Source organism: Atractosteus spatula, chromosome 6 (genome assembly GCF_055471065.1).
Source record: "Atractosteus spatula isolate fAtrSpa1 chromosome 6, fAtrSpa1.hap1, whole genome shotgun sequence".
Classification (NCBI taxonomy): domain Eukaryota; kingdom Metazoa; phylum Chordata; class Actinopteri; order Semionotiformes; family Lepisosteidae; genus Atractosteus; species Atractosteus spatula.
The window spans coordinates 54971474-54990461 of NC_142711.1; the positions used below are offsets into that span (position 1 = coordinate 54971474).

The following is an 18988-nucleotide window of genomic DNA, read 5'->3' on the forward strand; positions in this document are numbered from 1 at the left end:
CTAGTTTTAAATGGACACCTTTATAAAATGTTTTTTGCATGTCTTGAATCATCAGCTTGATGAGCCTGTCAGGAAAATGGTACAAAAGTGCTCTCTGAGTCACACTGAATAACCAAGACCAATAAATATCTGTTTAATAATGGAAGAAATAATTAAGGTCAATAGAAACCTGCACACATACATTTTTAATCAACCTATTTAATTAGGAAACAGGAATGTGAGGTGTATAAATCCTCATCTCATTTCTTATTCATTATGTTCTTTCACTGAGAGACTGACAGAAGCATTTTTTATGGTGTGTTGAAACGACAGTCCACTTTGGGACCATGTGCTGCATAGCAACATGGTTTTATAAGGTTGAACACTATGAATAGTGTTTTGCTGGGATTAGCTTCTTAGTATTTCATCTTGAGTTTCTGCTGCTGCCATATCACCTACTGTTAAATGCCAAATTTTCAGAACCACACAATAAAGGCAATTTTTGCTGTTTTACATCACAAGCAAATATAGAAGGTTGTTCTGATTGAAACATAATGTGCAAAGATCAGGGAAACCACTCAAATATTTAGGTACTGTATTTACCAATTCAACAATCTGTTCTACATTTTTCAGTTCCCCGAGTTCTTTCTTTGTCTGAGTAACTGTCAGACTTCTAATTCTCAGTACCCAAGCTACTGTCTGTTCACTTTGTCATTGGGCTGTACGTTCGTATAAATTTGACTGTCATCAAACAAAGTCTTTGTGGTAGTTTGACATTTCAAACATACATCATTATCATATTTTGTGCCATTTTATCTTTTGAACAATAAACAATACAAATAAAAACTGAAAAACGACACAACCCATGTTCAACAAAACCATTTGTTTTATGCACAGATTAAAAGTCAAAAAGAGCCCTCTCCAAAAGTATTGGGACAATGAAATATAAATTGCTATGGAATTCTCATAAAAATATTTCTCTAATAGAAAACATCACTGCTAAGCAAAACTCCAAAGTATTTTATATGACTTATTTCAATTTTACTGAAATTATTTAATTCAACTGGATCAATTAAACAACTTAATGTGTTGAAACTAATTTTTTTGAAAGGATAAATTCTAGAGAGGTGGGCTTTTGTCGTTCGGGTGTTTGCTGGTAATTAAGTGTTTGTAAAGGAAAGGTGAACATCCTGTTAACCTCTCTACCACTGGTGTCAGTATTTGGATTTTTAAGTGGAAAGTCAAAATAAAAACCTTTGAACTTTTTTCCAAGTATAGCAGGAACTTTCGAAGAAGACCAAAAAGAAAGAGAAAAATTAAAGCACAGAAACTAGGTGTACCAAACCGGAGTTACAAAGCTTACACAGCAAGCTGTAAACCCTTCATCATTACTAGGAAGAGGAAATACAAATATGAGCCAGGAGTTTTAGAACAACATTTTATGGAGAGAAGAGACCAAGATGAACTTTATCAAAGTGATAAAAGTCTAAAGGGCAGAGAAAGAAAGGAACTGCGTATGCTTTAAAGAATCTCTGATGCATGGTGGAGGTAATGTCAGGCAAGGCTGCCTCTGGAAACGACTGACATGTAACTAATCATAGAAGCATGGTGGTGTTCATGTCATGCAAGGCTGCCTCTGGAATTGACTCACACGTAACTAATGATGGCAGCTGCAGAATGAAATCTGACATTTTACAGAAACATTTTGCCAGCTTATGTAGAATAAAATCCTTCCGTGCTTAAAGGGTGGTGCTACACTGTGCAGCATGACAATGACCCAAAACATGAGGCCAACATAAACAAAAGAGGTCAGCAGGAGAAAAATGAAAATCTTGTATTGCCCAAGTCAATTTTTAGATTTCAGTCCAACTGGGCATGCATTGTACTTCAATAATTGAAGTAGGAACATCCTAAGAATAGGCAAAAACATAAAGTGGCAGTAACAAAGCATTTCAAACAATTACCTAGCGGGTTGCGTGCAGTTATTGCCTCAAAGGGATATGCAACCACATACTGATTCTTACACTCTAAAATATAAAGTGAATGTGTCCCATTTCTCACAGAACATATTTTTGTTCTAATATGAGCAAATGTATGCGTGGACTTACACAAAAATAAAACATATTTTACTTATTGATTTTAATCTCAGGATGACATTTAACTTTGATGTCCTAATTATATATATTATTAGGGCATTATATATAGAGAAGGTAGAATAATACTGAATGGTATGTGGTTTGACAAAAATATGGGGTGTAACATTAACATTAGGGACTCTAAAGCAGTAGTAAAATACAGATATTAATGTACAATAGCTCTATGATTATAGTAGTATTATAACATGAACATTAGAAGATGTAGTAAAGAATAGTAAAGTTTTCACAAAAGGTGCTCATGATTACCTGCAGCTCTATATAAGTAAAAAAATAGTGCTAGTCCATAATTGAGACTTGCAGACTTTGTAAAGGTAAAAAGAAAAATGATACGAGCAAGAGAGATCGAAAGCTGCAGCAAATACATCTGAATGCTATAAAACATATTGTTATTACTATAAAAGACCATGAGACCATGAGAAACAATCCCATAATGAAGCTTTCTTATTGACTGAATCTCAGCATGTAGGGAAAATATTTGACAAAATCATTTGATCATTTTACTACCTGCTTGCTTCTGAAATCATAAAAAAAAACAATTTTATGGCTCATTTAGGAAACATTAAAGTTTATAGAACAATTTCAAATAAAATTCTGGTTACTCTGTAGTGCTCTGCATGTGTGAAAATGATAACTTGTCTAGAAACAGGAGCAGTGTTACAAATATAATGTGAACACAGGGAGTTGTAGAGAGAAACCTGTCTTGTTCAGCTTCTTTTGAATGAACAAATCCTTGCTGATACCTGGGGATTATATTAGTGATGGTATAAATATATATCATTAAATATTTCTCAGTCAATGTTACAAAAGTTTCAATACATCTTATATTCCCAGATGTCTCTTTGGGAAACAAAACTACTCACAGATGACAATACTTCAAGAATTTGATTCTGCACTTCATCATTTTCTTATAATACACATTCTTTCACACTATTAATCTGCATTTGTGCAGATGTAGATAAGTTCAATGATCACTAAGTATCAATTTACCACTTTACCAACACAAAAATGTCTTATCCCTCTTGTATCTCTCACACTTTTCTGTTGTAAAAACGTTCTTTAAGCACTGGAAAATGCAAACATTTTTTTCATGGGCTTCTAACATACCTCAGCAATACTCTTCTGTTTGTTAGGTTTGGTGCTCTTCTTCAACAAAATATTATATTTTACTTTCTTCCTTTAAGCTATGATAAATCACTTACCTTTTAGCTCCATGCAGAGACCATGGTACACAACAGTTTTGAGTTGGTAAAGTTTTAAAATGAAGGATTGTTTAAGCAATTTGGAGATACTGTATAGACTGCAAATTTGTAAAATACACCACCCCATTCTTCAAATATACAGTATGTACAATAATTTGTAAGGGAAAATTTTGATAGATTAAAAAAAAAATATATATCCCATACCTACCATATAATGGATGTGGTTAACAAATTTGGGAACTTTTTGTAAGAACAATATGCAGTAAAGTGATAGCAGAGCCACACGTTGTGGAAGTTTATGTGTTTTCTTTATGTGTATGAGAGAGAGGTTAAAGAGAAAAAAGTTTTGGTTTACCCTGTTTTACTTTTCTTATAAGACTTTTAATGAATTCTATAATTTAATACATTCTTTTAATAATTTCAAAATAATTCATTAATAATGGTTGATGAAGTTGTACTTCTGTAAGATTGCTATGATACTCTATCGTCTTGATGTCAAAACTTTCTTTCCCCTTTAAAACTGAAATTCCTGTAGTTTCACATATGGCAGCCTTTGCCTAATACAGTCTGTAGAGGTGAGGTATTATTACTGGGCTAGTAGAAACACAAATGAAGCACTTACTGCCACATGCCAGACAAGAACTGGCAAAAAAACAGCATTGAGATTGCTAGAAGTCATCCAAAAAATGTGATGATACAGTTTTCACAGAAGTTGTTACCTCATTATCTCGATCTTTCTCCAGAAAGTGTCGGGCAACATGACTTGGCAGAATGTTCCGGAGCATGTTCTCATTATGTTCTCTGAGCTCCTTCATCTCGTTGATTTCCTCTTTAGCCTGGACGCGCCACAGGAAGTCTAGACGGGCTGTGTACTCTAACTGGACACAAGAAAGCGATCAAACACAAAATGGTGAAAGGCTGGGACTAAAAAGGGAGTTTAACACATTTTTCTGTATGATACATTAAACAAGATAACATTGCTCATGAAATCTTAACTCAGCCTTTCCAGAGGTATACAGCAATACAGATTTAGCATTAATTTGTTGTGCCCTTTCCTGTTTTAATGACTGTTGCTCCCAAGTTATGATTGCCTTCTTATGCAGTCTATATAAAGTAAATTGTAGTTTGATGTGAGTCCTGATTATTGCAAAGATACTGTAATTGTTACAAATCGGTGTTACAAAACTGGAGAAATAACAGAAAATGAATGAGCAGACTCATCAGTAATTGAGTTAAATAATCATAACCCCCAAAATGTTTTGCCAAGAAGATACCTGAGCAGTTGGTAGAGTAAGAGGTGCCTGAGTTATTTGTTCTCTGGCACAGATTTGGTGAAAAGAGTAATATATCAGACACACTGGGTTCAACAATTTTTTACTAATGACAATACACACAATAAACAACACACGACAAAAATGTTCAACATACTAAGTTACTGTACATTACTTACAAACTTGCAAACAAGAAGTGCGAAAAGCCTACATCCTGACCAAACAGAAAAAAAAAATCAGACTGCTACCAAGTATGTAAGTCTTATGTAACACCTACACAGGCCAACAAGTCTGCCTTCTAAACTAGTTCAATTTCTCTCTCTCTCTCTAAACATCAGTGCTACTGTACAAAATGAATGGGATACCCATCTCCATATTCTAAAAGTGCATCCGATGGCAAACTGTCTTAACAAGGCTCAAATATGTAACTTGAATCTAATCTTCATGGTTGATCGGGACAAGAGGCTGTTGCCTTCTGTTTTCATCGCCTCTCTCTCTTGCCTCTCCCCTCTTCTTTTTTTTTCTGTCCCTGCCTGTTTTATGTTTTGCTCCTGGACTGTTCATTGACACTTGATTATTTACCTAGAACTTAATTAACCAGGGTAAACCAGCCAATTCCTTTGATCGATGTGTTTCACACCCAGTAAAACTACACATCTCCTTGCTTTGAAACTCCCGAGAACTGGAAATGTTGACACTAGCCAGGAACTAACCATTGTCCCTTGGATTATGACTCATCAATAGCCACTTCCAATCAGTAACTGTAACAATATCAATGTTTTTGTCTATGACTGTACCACTTTAATGAATGTAGTTCAGTAACCTGGTATTTTGTAGTTTGATATCATCTATAAAATTAGATATTTGATTAAAAAAGTCCACTTCAAGTTTCTAGGAGAGCATAAAATTTGACATAACCTATGTCACATATTGTGGTAAGACATTTTAATAAGCAGAGATAATTACAAAGAATAGTCAGTGCTCTAAATGAGGTGCCTGAAAAGGTTTTCATCTAATCTAAAAATAGCAAAGCATTATATTAAACTTTTCATGTTTTGCATTAAGTTAACTGAATTCATTCTGATCTAATTTTCTGTAGAAGGCCTTTTTATCAGAAACAGTGGTATAAAGTTTTTTGTTAATTGCAAAATATGTAGAGAATCCTAACAGCTACTGTATGTAAAATGACTCAGACATTATTTTAAGATTAACCAAGTGTCAATTTTCTAATACATTTTAAAACTTATCTTAATGTTTGAAGTTAAAGATAGATTTTAATTAAAGTTCCTCTTTTCCAATTATAAAACTGAAAAGGTTGACCGTAAATTGGAGTTAAGATAATTATATGCTAGTTCTTTAATTACTTGAGCTTCAGTAATTCAGAGAAACTTCATTATGCAGCGTGCCCTTTGCTTACTAATGTACAAGCAGAATCTCTATTAAGAGTATCTCATAATTCTTAATTACTCAATTTAAAATCAACATACAATAGATGTTTCAATTTCTATACAATTGAGCTGCAATGAAATTTTGGCATGTCCTGTAGTTTCATCACATTTTTTATTTGCTCAAGATCAAGGTTTCTTTTCCATGTTTTATAGTTTAATCTGGCAGTGATAAATCCTTACTGGTGGTAATTGTTGTATTAGTAAAAAGAAGAATTAGAAACAAACAAGTTACAGCATTTTGTGGAAGAGTGTTAATGCAGATTTAGGGATTTTTCATGGCAAGGTCTTCAAAGTAACTTTCAACTTGCCTGAAAAGCAACTGCCCTAGATTACAAAAAAAAACATTCAAGGATTACTATTACTATTATTATTACTATTGCTATTACTATAACTATAGCTATTGTTATTACTATTACAATTACTATTACTGATACTTCTACTGCTAATGCATGCCAGATCTCTAAACTGGTTTTAGACTTAAGAGGATGAAATATCTTGGATTCCCATATATTAGTATATTCTTTAGATCTGATCACATCCTCTTGATTTTTATGCGCTGTTCTCTAGGCCCAGATGGACTCTGCAGGAGGTGTTTTTAGATTTTATGGAAAATTTTACATAATTTCAGCAGAAAATAATACAGGTAAATTTGGATTAAAATAAGTTGTTTGTTTAATAAAAGTAATAATTGCATTGCATATGTGTTGTTTACTCATCTGTCTGGAACAGAGCCTAAAGGAATTTATGAATTGACATATTCAACCTCAGCGGTTCACACAAATTACACAGGTGTTATTAATGACAATTATAATAGTTCTCTCTACTCTGATGTCTTCAAATATTTAGCCACCTGAGAATGCATATTGTTGTGATTAATAATTTTGTGCTTTTCATTAGACACAAGGACAATCATTTTCAAAGATTAAGGACAAATATTGCTGTACTTGTATACAAAGTACAACAGGGCCAATAAAAAAATATCTAGTCTTGTGCCCTCCTTGGCACAATACTGTATGTTTATAACATCTAATGAATTCCAACATAGTTACGTGCCAAATGTAATAGATGCAGACGTCTAATGATTGAATTTCCATAGTGCACATTCTGCATATTACAGGGAAGCTACCATGAATGATTATGGTTGATTTAGCTTAGGAGTTTAGTCTGTGTTTTTACAGCTACAGTATATCAGCATAACCATCTGGTAGTGGACGTTAACAACATCACTTCGTGTTACTTCTTGGTGGTTTTCAGCAGAAGATGAGGAGATGCATGCTGGGATAGGCTCTGTGACCCTCATCTGGTAGAAGCAGTGAGAAAATGGATGAATACGAACCTGAGGGAAGTAGTCATTTTGTTTAAAACTGCTCTTTGAGCATTTCTGCATTACTCAGCCAGTACATACTGCACATTCCCTTGAAGAGGAGGTTAAACCATGTCCATGTATTGTTGGTTTGAGCCTGGCTATGTCATTAGATTGTTTTTGACTGGAATTCCTTCAGTATCACAAGATACCTTACATTACGTGATGTTGATATGTATTAAAAATAGTGTGCAATCATGGTCCTGAAAGACTTAAAAATTTACCAAAGATCCTTACACCGGTGCAAGAATCCTTGCTGTCATTTAGTAAGTGATTGCTCTTCATGTGGAGAAAGTTAATCAAAAAGAAAAAAATATTTATACAGTTTCAATAAATACAAGAATTGTTTTTTTGTGAAAGGCTGACCTACTGAATATTTGTCTATAACAAGCCACAGTGTTGAGATCAAATACAAGTAAATGCCAGTACAGAAATACCAATCCATCTTAGAATGATAATTGGTGTTACAACATTTGACATTTGACATTTAGCAAAGTAAGAACACTGTTTTACAGTGCAGTAACCATTTTTTCTAATTGTCTTTCCATTAATGAAATGAAGAAGCTTTTTATAAATCTCGCCTTTTAGGGATAATTTTAATTTATGAGGAGTCCCTCAACTACGTCTCTAGCCCGTAATTCAGTTCTGAGAATTTACACAGAAAGACTGGAACCAGTGCACAGACATAAGACAGTTGCTTTACAGGGACACCCTAATGATATAACTATCTTCCAATTGGAGCTGAGCCTAAGTCAATGGTGCCTGTAGTGTGTCAAATAATGAATGACTTAATGGGCAAAGATGTTGAAGGAGCATGTCTGCAGCTCTTCATTCTCCCCTGGCAGGTACAGAGGATGTTGCTGTCAGTCAAGTAAAATTGCTGAATGTGATTGTACTGTATTCTAAAAGCTCATTAGTTTAAATTCTGTTTATTGGTTATACAGTATAAATGTATTTATTTGCCTAAATATACACAAATACAATAATATGCTTCTGTCATTTCCAGCAGACAGTCCAGCCCTTGGCCATGCACATCCATCATATCCATGGCATCCAGAGACAGTATAATTGCGTAACAGTGTGGATGGCATGCTAGATGACAAAAGCATCTTGCATAGCCCTCACAGATAACAGGCACAGCAAAACTAAGCTCTGCTCAGTGGCTGGGAGTGCACTCTCACTCATGCTTCTGCAGGGCTATACTCACGTTAGGCTCAGAGCATAAATTAAATGGCTTTAGGACTCATTCAATCCTCAGTGGCACTTCACCTGGACCAAAAACTGGCACTTTGATATTTCTGCTCAAGCGCTGAACCAGCAATTAGTTAACAAGTACCAAAGAGAACTCTCCTTCTCTCCAAAAACATAAACAAGGAATTTCTAAAATATTAGTACATTTCTTACATATCTCTAAAGATTGACATGTGACATGTCTGATTACCCAACGATGTAATAAAGCACAGGCAACCTAATACAATTGTGGAAACTACTACTACGATACTAACAACAAATGCTTAAAACACTACAGTATAAACCTGTTATTTGGCAGTTGTGCATTTGACAAAACTGGACAGTAAATTCTGCGAAGCATGACTTGAAGGAAATTTTGACTGGCTTTGTTTCTGACAGCCGCAACGAATCTGCAACTAAGTTAAATAAACAAGAAGTACTAATATTAAAGGCACTCATTACTTTGAATTAATGAAACAGCTTTAAATTGCATTTCTGGTCATTGCTTGCATCCTTTGCATTCAAAATGAAAAACCCTAAAATAGATTTGGCTAAACTCCACTTGACTACATACAGTATCTTGTTCAAGAGCAATACATCTTCCTTTTGATTAAAATGAAAATCAGTAGGAACTTTTATTGTCATTACATTATTTATTACATCATTATTAAATATCACATTCCTTAAGCATGACAAAGCTGTAAAGGATCAGTGTTGTCTTTAAATTAATGTAATGTATTAGTGTAAAACAAGGTTTTCAGTCTCTCTGCCTGTGTTTCATCAAGTACTAATGACAGCTCAGTTTCAAAATTGATGTCTAAATACAGTACAGTACAGACTGGACATAAATATTTGCAAAAGAGGATTAATGAATAACCTTCTGTTGCCCCTGATTTTTTTTTTATTTTGCTCAGAAGATCATAAACCATCTCAAAGTAAACACTCAAAACACAGGCTTGTATTTATGGCTGGATTCGGGCTACACTGAGGTGAAACACTGGCTCAATTAAGTCAGGTTTAAGGATTGACATTAGTACTAGAGATGGTAGAGTTGAGGTAATAGACAAGACTAGGGCCAGAGTTAGGTTTTAGATATGGTTAAGATTAGAAGAACCAACGTCTGTTAATGCTAACGTAGGTACTGTAGGTAACTTCAAATATGATGTGGGTGTTATCTAGTGTTCTGGCCATTGTTACGCTAAATGCTAACCCTACTGCAAAAATAAGATGAAAGGAAATCTAAAGGTGAGTCCAAAATCACACTCAGACAACTCAACATTCAACCATAATGTTTATGGAGATCTAACTGTATCAGGAAATCTCATTGGTATTCTAACTTAAATCTAACATTCCTTTGTATTGTAACCTCTCAAATGTCATTATTACATTATATAGACTTTCAGTTTAAATAGACTCCATGTTATATTTTACTAACTATAAATCTGTCCATGCACCTCAAATTTGATTTAATTCATGATGTGAAAATAATTCCATATGTGAACAAATATTGCAAGCAGAACAAATGCTACTGTATACTGCCAAGCTGTTAAAAACAAACTGGGTGTTCTGGTCTTTAAAAACAGGCAGCAAATAAATTGTACATGACTATACCAAAGGGGTAATCATCCTAAACTGTCATGATCGATTTCATAAACACAATCAAGTTAATAGCTGTTAACTTGCCTCATACATTTGCACACAACATAAAAAATACCTGTTAATTTTGACTAAAAGGCAATGATTTAGTGGTTGGGTTATAAACACAATTTTAAATATATAAAATTTCCTTTCTAACAAAGATGGATGAATATAAATCATTTAAAATATGGATAACATACAGTAACTGTGAACATTGGCTCATGTCTGAACCATTTACTTCACATTGAAGTGACTTTTTTGTTCATAAGTAAAAATAAGTCTCAGTTGAGACCAAATAAGACTGTTAAGGACTTAAATATTCCCGTACTTGATATGCATTACATTTCTGCAATTATAAGATACATGGGAAATGTTAAAACATGGGAATGATATAATATTAATCTCCTTTGGGATCTTGACAGCAAAAAAGATATGAGCACTATGGCTCTCAGCATGCAAGCACACTTTTCACAGCTTCTGAAATGTCAATGATGTCAATATTCAAGTTTTCAGAATCTATTGTCTTTCAAGATTTCTCAAGATCAATGTGCAACAAACAAAAGACCATTTTCTACGGTTATAACAGTTCATCCAGCAAAAAAAAAATCTCATTGATGTTTCATTTAAGATACAATCACCTGCTGTTCTGTTTGGACCAGACTAGATTGAGAACAATGTTGACAGGCACAAATTCCTCTGATGTGCTTGTAATAACTGTAATAAATTAAAGGGATTTCCTAATCTTCAAACTTTACGTTTTAATCTGTTTGATACCACTTAAAATTCAGAAAGCCCTTTAAGACTATTTAATTGCAAGATGAAACTATTTAATTGCAACTGAGAGACAGTATCTTGGTTTTAAGTTCAAACACTGACTGATAAAGAACAATAACAGTAACAATATTTATCAACAAAAATATACTTTTTGTCTTATCGACTATACTGGATCCTCCCTGGCTTTGTCTACTCCGAGATTCCACACCTACAAACCTCATCTGTCTGACGCTGTTGTTTTTTGGAAACCCCCTTGGATTCTGAAATGTGATCTCCAACTTTGGCTTGTGTCCTGTGAGTTCCCTTAGTGCTGGTTGAATACACTAGCTGCACTAATTTGCGCTTATGTTGCCACTGTATGATGAGAATGATTGTACTTCTGTTGCTGTATATAATTACAGTATTTACAAATATAAATATTACAAAATATGTACAGTATAGCCTTTCAAATACAGGTGTGTACATACAATATACAGTACACATACCGAACACAATCCATATGCAATCTCTCTTTGTTCTTATTGTGCTTTTGTTCAATATATCAACATTTTTGTATTTAATTGGTGGCTGGTTTATTCTGTAATGACTGCTGTACATCACTCAGGTGTGCACTGTGTTCAGTACTAGAAGACGACATCCTGCTAAGAAAAGCACTATGAGGTCTTTTGGTTCGAGTATCACCATACAAATACAAAGATATACTGAGCGCTCATTATTAACACAATATAATAACAATCATCCTGCAGCTCACAGATGGCAACCTACTTAAACTAAGGAGGTGTGAGCCTGGCCAGTACCACTAAGGTTGCTGTTGGAAGAGGTGTTAGTGGGGCCAGAAGCGGGCGCTCACCCTGCAGTCTGTGATAGTCCTTATGCTTCTATAATGACACTATACTGTAAAAGGGCGCAGTCCTTTGGAAGAGATGTAAACCTGAGGTCCCGATTTTCTGTGATCATTAAAAATCCTAGGTTGTGTCTTGAAAAGAGTAGGGGCACTACCCCGGTGTCTTGGCCAAATTGTCACTGACCTTGACTAATCTTGGCCTCCAAATAATCCCCAACTGGCTTCATGACTCTGTTCTCCTCCCCTTTAACAGCTGAGTGTACTGTGGTGTGGTGAGTGTACTGGCACACTATGGCCACTGCCACATAATGGTAGTTTGTTATTTATTATTATTATTATTATTATTATTATAATATTTATGTTCTTTTCATTGATGTAGGAAGTGAGTTAACACATAACATGTTTTTGCAATCTTTTGGCCTGGCTTGAAACATGGATTATTTCTAACAAGCAGAACAGTAAGCAAGGTATTGAAGACAAATTCATTCTATGAGGAAGGGGAAAATCACAGATGAACACATTTGTCTTACTTGTTGCCCATGGTAGAATACAGCTAGTAGAAACATCGCCATCAGGAGAAGTGAGGTCTCCTTGGTCCCCAGGAAGTCCTTGCTGCAATTTTCAAATGAAACACTGTGAGCAACCATTGGCAATCATCCATTAACTGTCATAGTATAGTTTTTTTATATTTAACGTGAAAAGCTATTCAAAAAGATTTTCTTTTAACCAGTTTTTTTGTGGTGGAGTAGGCAAAAGTGTATTTATTTGATAAAACAGTTCTCTGCACTGAAATTGAAAAGTAGAACAGCCATAGGTGAAAAAAATCCAGATTTTAATACCTCGAATGCAGTGTGATGAAGTGCAGAGTGAAGTACAGATCTGTTTTTTGTTAAATACAAGGATCAAATGTATAAAAAGGATATGAAAAGACAAAAAAACCTGATTGTTACTTGGTACATTCTCCCTGATATATTCGCTAATTTGTGTATTGCACTTCAGCAATTAATATACTGTATACTAAGGGGCAAAATACAACAAATCTATTGGTTCCGATCATCGTTTATGTTTTAATGCTGCTCAGTTTGCATGCCATGCAAGTTACACTGGATTTTTTCAAATTAATTAGATACATAATGCATGTGCATTTGTTACTGTATGTGCTCAATTTATGCGTAGCAACACTACATAGATTGGTGCATTCTGCAATAATGGATGGCAGACTGATTTACAGTAGATGTGTGGAATAATGTACTTTAATTTGCTCCTATATTTTTATTATTAATGCATTAATAAGGAATTTAGCCATGAGGAAAGGTAGTCTACTGTATATCTTCTGATGCTTTATAAAGATTAAACTGATACTCTGACCTGGATTCCACTAAAGTAATAAATTGAGACTGTATTGACGACAGTGAGACACTTGAAAGTGAGTAGGATAAGATGGTTGTCTCTTATTTTAACTAATTTCAGATTCTAAGTGGGTTTTCTCCTTTGAAATGGGGTAACATTATATGTGCATATCAACCCCTGTTCAGCAAAAACCTTTTCAGGACATTGAGCTATAAAAGATAAATCTCACTAAAAGATTCAGTATGGCTTGACATTTGCATGACGTCAATACAGCATTATTTAATAAAGAACTTTTGTAGAATAACTAATGGCTTCACTGAAAATGTAATGTATTCCAGGTTAGAAATTGTTGCAATGCATTAAGCCAGGAAATGTTTAGCTCTAAGCTGTACTGATAGTTTATTATGGAAAATATACAAGTTGGCTATATCTAATAATCCCCAGGCAGAAGTATCTTACTATTGTGTGAAATTGTACTATTTAAAGCAGTTGTCTTTTATAGCTTAAAAAATTATGACTGTGAAACAGGTTTAAGTGCAATAAAAGAAGATTATTTTAAGGTTGCTGTCTGCATGCAGTTTTATGTTATCCCATGTTTGCGTGGAATTCCTTAGGGTTTTGTAGTTTAATCCTACAGTCCAGAGACATACGTGTACTGTAGGTTGATTGGCTTCTGGGAAAATTGGCCCTGGATGTTCGTGTGTGCATGTCTGTGTCTATGTTTGTTCCGTCCAGGACGTATCCTGTGTTGCACCTTTTGCTAGCAGGGATAGGCTCCGGCTCCCTTGTGACCCTGTACTGGGTAAAGTGGTTAGAAAATAGTTGGATATGGAAAAGAATAAAACAAAGAAGCTGTAATGTACTGAGAGGTGGCATGGTGGGAAAGCTCAAAAAAAAAGATGGCTGCCTGTCAACTGGAAAAACTGTGGCATGAGGCATACTGTAGCTTTTTTGAATGGAAAATTGACACTCAGGGGGAGTGAGATTCCATGTAAAGGAAAGGAACAATCAGGACAGGCTCTGCATGGAATTAGCCATTCCTCTGGGCTACTTAAGAGACTTATAAGACCAGTCGCAAGGAAGGGTTTCTGTTTGCAAGCAGGCTGAGAAGCTTCTTGCAGTAGGTAGAAGGGTCAAATGGTCTGCTGTCATTTGTATCCTTTGATATGTTCTTACTTGTCATTATTGAGCTACAGGCTATGCTACAGAGGCTGTTTAGGCTGTAAAGATAACCTTTCCAGGCTGTGGAACCCTGGAACTGTGGAATCAGATAAGAACTTGTTTGATCTTCACTTGATTGACAGGCAACATGCCCACGTCCAACATGTTCAGAAAACAACCTTATTGTCGTACTGGAGAACTTTATGCTACTCTATGTAAACTGTGGGATCTTCCCTTAAATAAATGCAATATGAAATTGTATCTTTTAGTCTGTAATTTAATTAAAGAAACTTTAACATTCCATAACAATTCCTTGATTCTTTTTAAATATTTACACAAATGGAAAAATGGATTAAAACACTGTGACAACAATATTCCCCAGATTTTCTTTCAGAGGTTGACTGTTTGTAAAGTCATATAGTTGTCCTAGAACAACTCTGAATCACCTACTTTAATAGTTTGAAAGTCACACTATAATGTACAATGACAGTGCGTGACAGCAAAAGTTAGGCACTGTGAAATTCAGAGGTTACCTGCTGTTTTCATAAAGGTTTTCTAAAATAAGGTCAGCCACAAAGTAATAATATGAAACTAGTTTTACAGTTGAAGAGGTCTAAAGTATGATTGATATTTTTAGCCCTTTTGACTCAATAAGACTTCTATGTCAACTCTGAAACTTAATGAGTTGAAAGCCATTAAGAATCCCAAATTCATTAGCAATATTGAAGAATTACAAATGCAGTTTTAGGTCTAAATCAGGTACTTTGCTCCAAGCACAGCAATGGATTCTTATTGAGAAAGTACACATACAGAGGACAGCAGGGATTTAGTTTTGTCTTCCCTCATTTATTATTAAATTACATAAAGTTAACTTAATTTTTTACTACATGAAAGTGTATAATTTCTATTGGTTATGCAGATGTGTTTACATTTTTTAAGGATGAGATTCCTTCTGCTACATTCTACTGAAAATATACTTCAAAACAGCTGAACATGTCCTCTCAATTTTTTTCTCTTTTATATGACATGCCAGGAGCCTGCAGTACAGCACTGTATGTGCTATGCAAAGCCATTATGTAAATGTACAGCATTACTAAAAAGATTTAAATAAAATAACCGACCCTATCTGTTACAGTATTTCAAAACTGTCAACCTTAAACAACCCTAAAATAAAAGCAGAATAAAATAAGCAACAGTGCTCAAAAACAGTCGGCCACAATATTTTGCTTGTAAATTGTGAATGTGTTGTGATCAGGCTCCACTGTGTTGAGAACAAATCAAATACTTACTCGCCATTGTGGTGGACACTGTCGTAGCGCACAAACAGTGAGGTGTAAATGGCCTCTGTGAGCAGCGAGTAAATGGCGATCATAATGAGCAGCACCGCCAGCTTCAGAACCGAGTTGAGGCGCAGAAAAACAGCACACGTCACCATTGCCAGCACACCGGTGAAGACAAAATACTGTAAGACGGAAACAGAATGAACAAGACATTCGTGACTACTGTCGGATATCACTTCTTCCACGCATTCCTTCAGGCTGAAAATTGGCCCTGCGTGTGCTGCAGTAGGCTTGGGAAAAGCTTTGGATATGTCCGTTGTATCAACACTAAAGAGGGTTTTTTTGTGTCTGATGAATTTCCATTTATATCGCGGCTCTATTTCTTTTCATCAAGGATGCTGTGTGTTTTGTGTTGTGGGGCTCTGTAACAATCTCAGGAGAAAAATGTGACTACTGCTCTACATACTTGTAGACATATACCCCTTTTAAAAAGTCCAGTATGACTTCAGTCCAAAGTCCAACCCACTGTCTATTGCAGCCACAAAATGACACCATGTGGATTTACATCATTCAAGTAGTTCGGTCAAACCCTAAAACGGGGAAGAGGCAGGATTCCAACAGTGAACGTTACTGAGGTTATTCATCTGGCCAAGGAGAAGGACAACCAATCTGTACAGATGGGCTTATCAGAATCCTCCTCCCCCACCTTTAATGAAGGATGAGTCAGGTAGAAGAAAAGGAAAGGGTTGAGGGAGGCACACAAAAATGGAATTCACAAGAGTATATGTATTTATACTGTGTACATTAAATGGAAATGACACATTGAAAGCTACAGTATGGTGAACATCACAAGACAACGTGAAAGCAGAAAAAAATACCTCTGGGTAGAAGCAGATATCTGGTATTGAGGCAGATGCATTGAATGTCTGATTTCTGAAGGTGCTTGACTTGTCAAAATCACACCACAGCTGTAAAAAAAAAAAAGACTACTGTAGTAGACCTGTTTAAAAACTAAGTGCAAATAAGGCTCTTAGTACATACTTTTAAAACAAAAAAGCTGTCAGAGAGACCATTGTAAAAACTTTGATATTAATTATTTTGTTCGAAATTCAACTTGAATTGATGTTTTACCAATTAACTATTAAATATTACTTAAAGAAAAAATAATAAATAAGAATAACCTTTTAATGAAGATATTGTCATAATGGTGAGTATGATACTGCTGTTCTGCACTGTCAGTTTTTGCCTGTCCTGTGGCCTTGTCATGGTTTGTTATGGCTGATCTCCAAGGGGTAAGCTGCAGTAAATTTCAGATCGTAATGGGATTTATAATGTATTGTACACAGTAATGCTAAATTATAGTTTTTGTAAATGATTGAACGTTGAATATCGACTCTCAAAACATGTAATTACATGGTTTAATGGGAGTGAAGTGGTCAATATAGCAGTGAAAATAACTATGAATATAACAAAACAAATAAAGTATATTCTAAAGCGTTATTTTAGTCTTCAGTGGGAAGGTAAAAGTAGGTAAAATGTCTGTAAATGAAACCATGAAATGTTTCTTACAGTATTTGGCTAAAAGGAGCTACAAAACAAATGTAGTAAATTAAGATATACACATATAAGAATACTTCATTATGAATTAACATGCATAATTACTGCTGCGGCATTGATTGTAGCACTGGTGTGGGCCTTTGTATTCTTAAGAACTTACAACATCCAAGTTAATCATCATGTTAATATTATATCTTTCAATTCAGTCATTGCATGTACTGTATATATATTTTTTATGTTAATTTTTTTCAACAGGCTTTCTTTTTAATGCATTCAATGACCAGCAACACAAGGGGTAAACTAATTAAAGAGAAGTCTATTCACAATTTAATGTGTAAAATGCACACAATACGCTTCTAAATAAAAAAGGCACTTTTGCCTGGGGGAACATATTCTTCTAGGTTGTGATGAGGGCTTATACTTATCATCATTTAGAGCCTCTCAATCTGATGACAGGTCTAACATTTTCAATCTCAGGATGTAAATTATCATAATTGCCCACCATCTCTCCCATTCTGCATCTGTCTGCTGGGGAACGTGTCGCTGTGGGTGAGCAGCAAGCTTAAGTCAATGTACTCTGTTTAGGTGTTGCTGTGACATTTCTTATCTCAACTTAGGCAAACCTGGTGACTGAAATTCAATGCATGTCAAAAGCTGGAAGAAGAACATTTTATTTTACAGACATTTTGTAATTTACAAAATGAACATGGCTTCTGTTATATTTATTTGATTGAGTATAAACCTGCAGAAACGTTATAAACAAATGTAATGACTCACAACTGACTGAAAAGGCACATGTTAAGGTTTAAAGCTGAATCTGACAGCACAGACCTCACCAGTATCTAAGAGGGACATGGCATGAACCAATTGTAAATGGGCTTCCCCAGTCTATTAGGCACAATTAGCCAGCCACAGCCAGGGTAATGCAGAGAAGTAAGGAGTCATAGTACAGCTCAGAACATGTTTGAAAGAAGTTACAAAAATTACTGTATGAAGGTCTCCAGAGAGCAAAATGTAAGTCCATCCCTCAGAAGCCAAGTATGAAAGCCAAGTTGATGGTTTTCGTTTTTTATACTGTACATCACTACAGGCAAAGAATAGCCATCTGTGTTACAATATAAAGAATAATATTTTGTGTTATGAAAAATGTTTTAATTAATGTGTCATGTTCAATGTTTAAATATTTGGAATGAACATACACTACCCATATTTGAACACTAAAACGCAAGCTTAACAGAATGTCCAGTTGTCAAGCATTATGCTCTGTCAGGGGCATTTGTCATTTTATATAAAGTTCTTTTACTGCCACAGAGTGACAACAGATTGCCTGTTTTTAACAGTGAAGGAAGAAAGCAAACTGATTCTAACTGAACTCTACTACTGCAGTAACATGTGATTTGATGGTCACCTCTCAGTTCATATACTGCTGTCAGTGAGTGCCACTTTACTCCAAACAATGCAGTTAGAGACACATACAGTATGACTTAGTATCTTTAGAGACAATGACACTTGAAAACAAGCAATTTAGCCTCTTTAGCAGAAGTTCCTGAGTTTAGATAAACAGGAGGCCCTGCTTCACTCACTTGCGCTTCCTCATAAATCAACGTCCACCCATACCAGGTGTTTGATCAACATTCAAAACACTCCAGAAAGACTCAGTACAATGACTAAAAGCAGGAACCTAAAACTCTGCAAAAGGGATCAGTTGCTAAATTTTCTTTTGGTAGGATGGAAAGTA

The 18988-nt window shown here is 35.1% G+C and overlaps 1 protein-coding gene across 1 annotated transcript in view; it reads right to left on the reverse strand.

Annotated features, from left to right (window-relative positions):
• adcy8 (adenylate cyclase 8 (brain)) overlaps positions 1-18988 on the reverse strand; it is an 81565-nt gene that overhangs the window by 7781 nt on the left and 54796 nt on the right. Inside the window, exons 11-14 of the mRNA XM_088918481.1 lie at positions 16572-16661; positions 15703-15875; positions 12433-12514; positions 4054-4212 (exon numbers count right to left, since the gene is read on the reverse strand). Of these exons, the coding sequence (XP_088774607.1) occupies positions 4054-4212; positions 12433-12514; positions 15703-15875; positions 16572-16661 (504 nt within the window). The remainder of the gene's footprint in view (positions 1-4053; positions 4213-12432; positions 12515-15702; positions 15876-16571; positions 16662-18988) is intronic.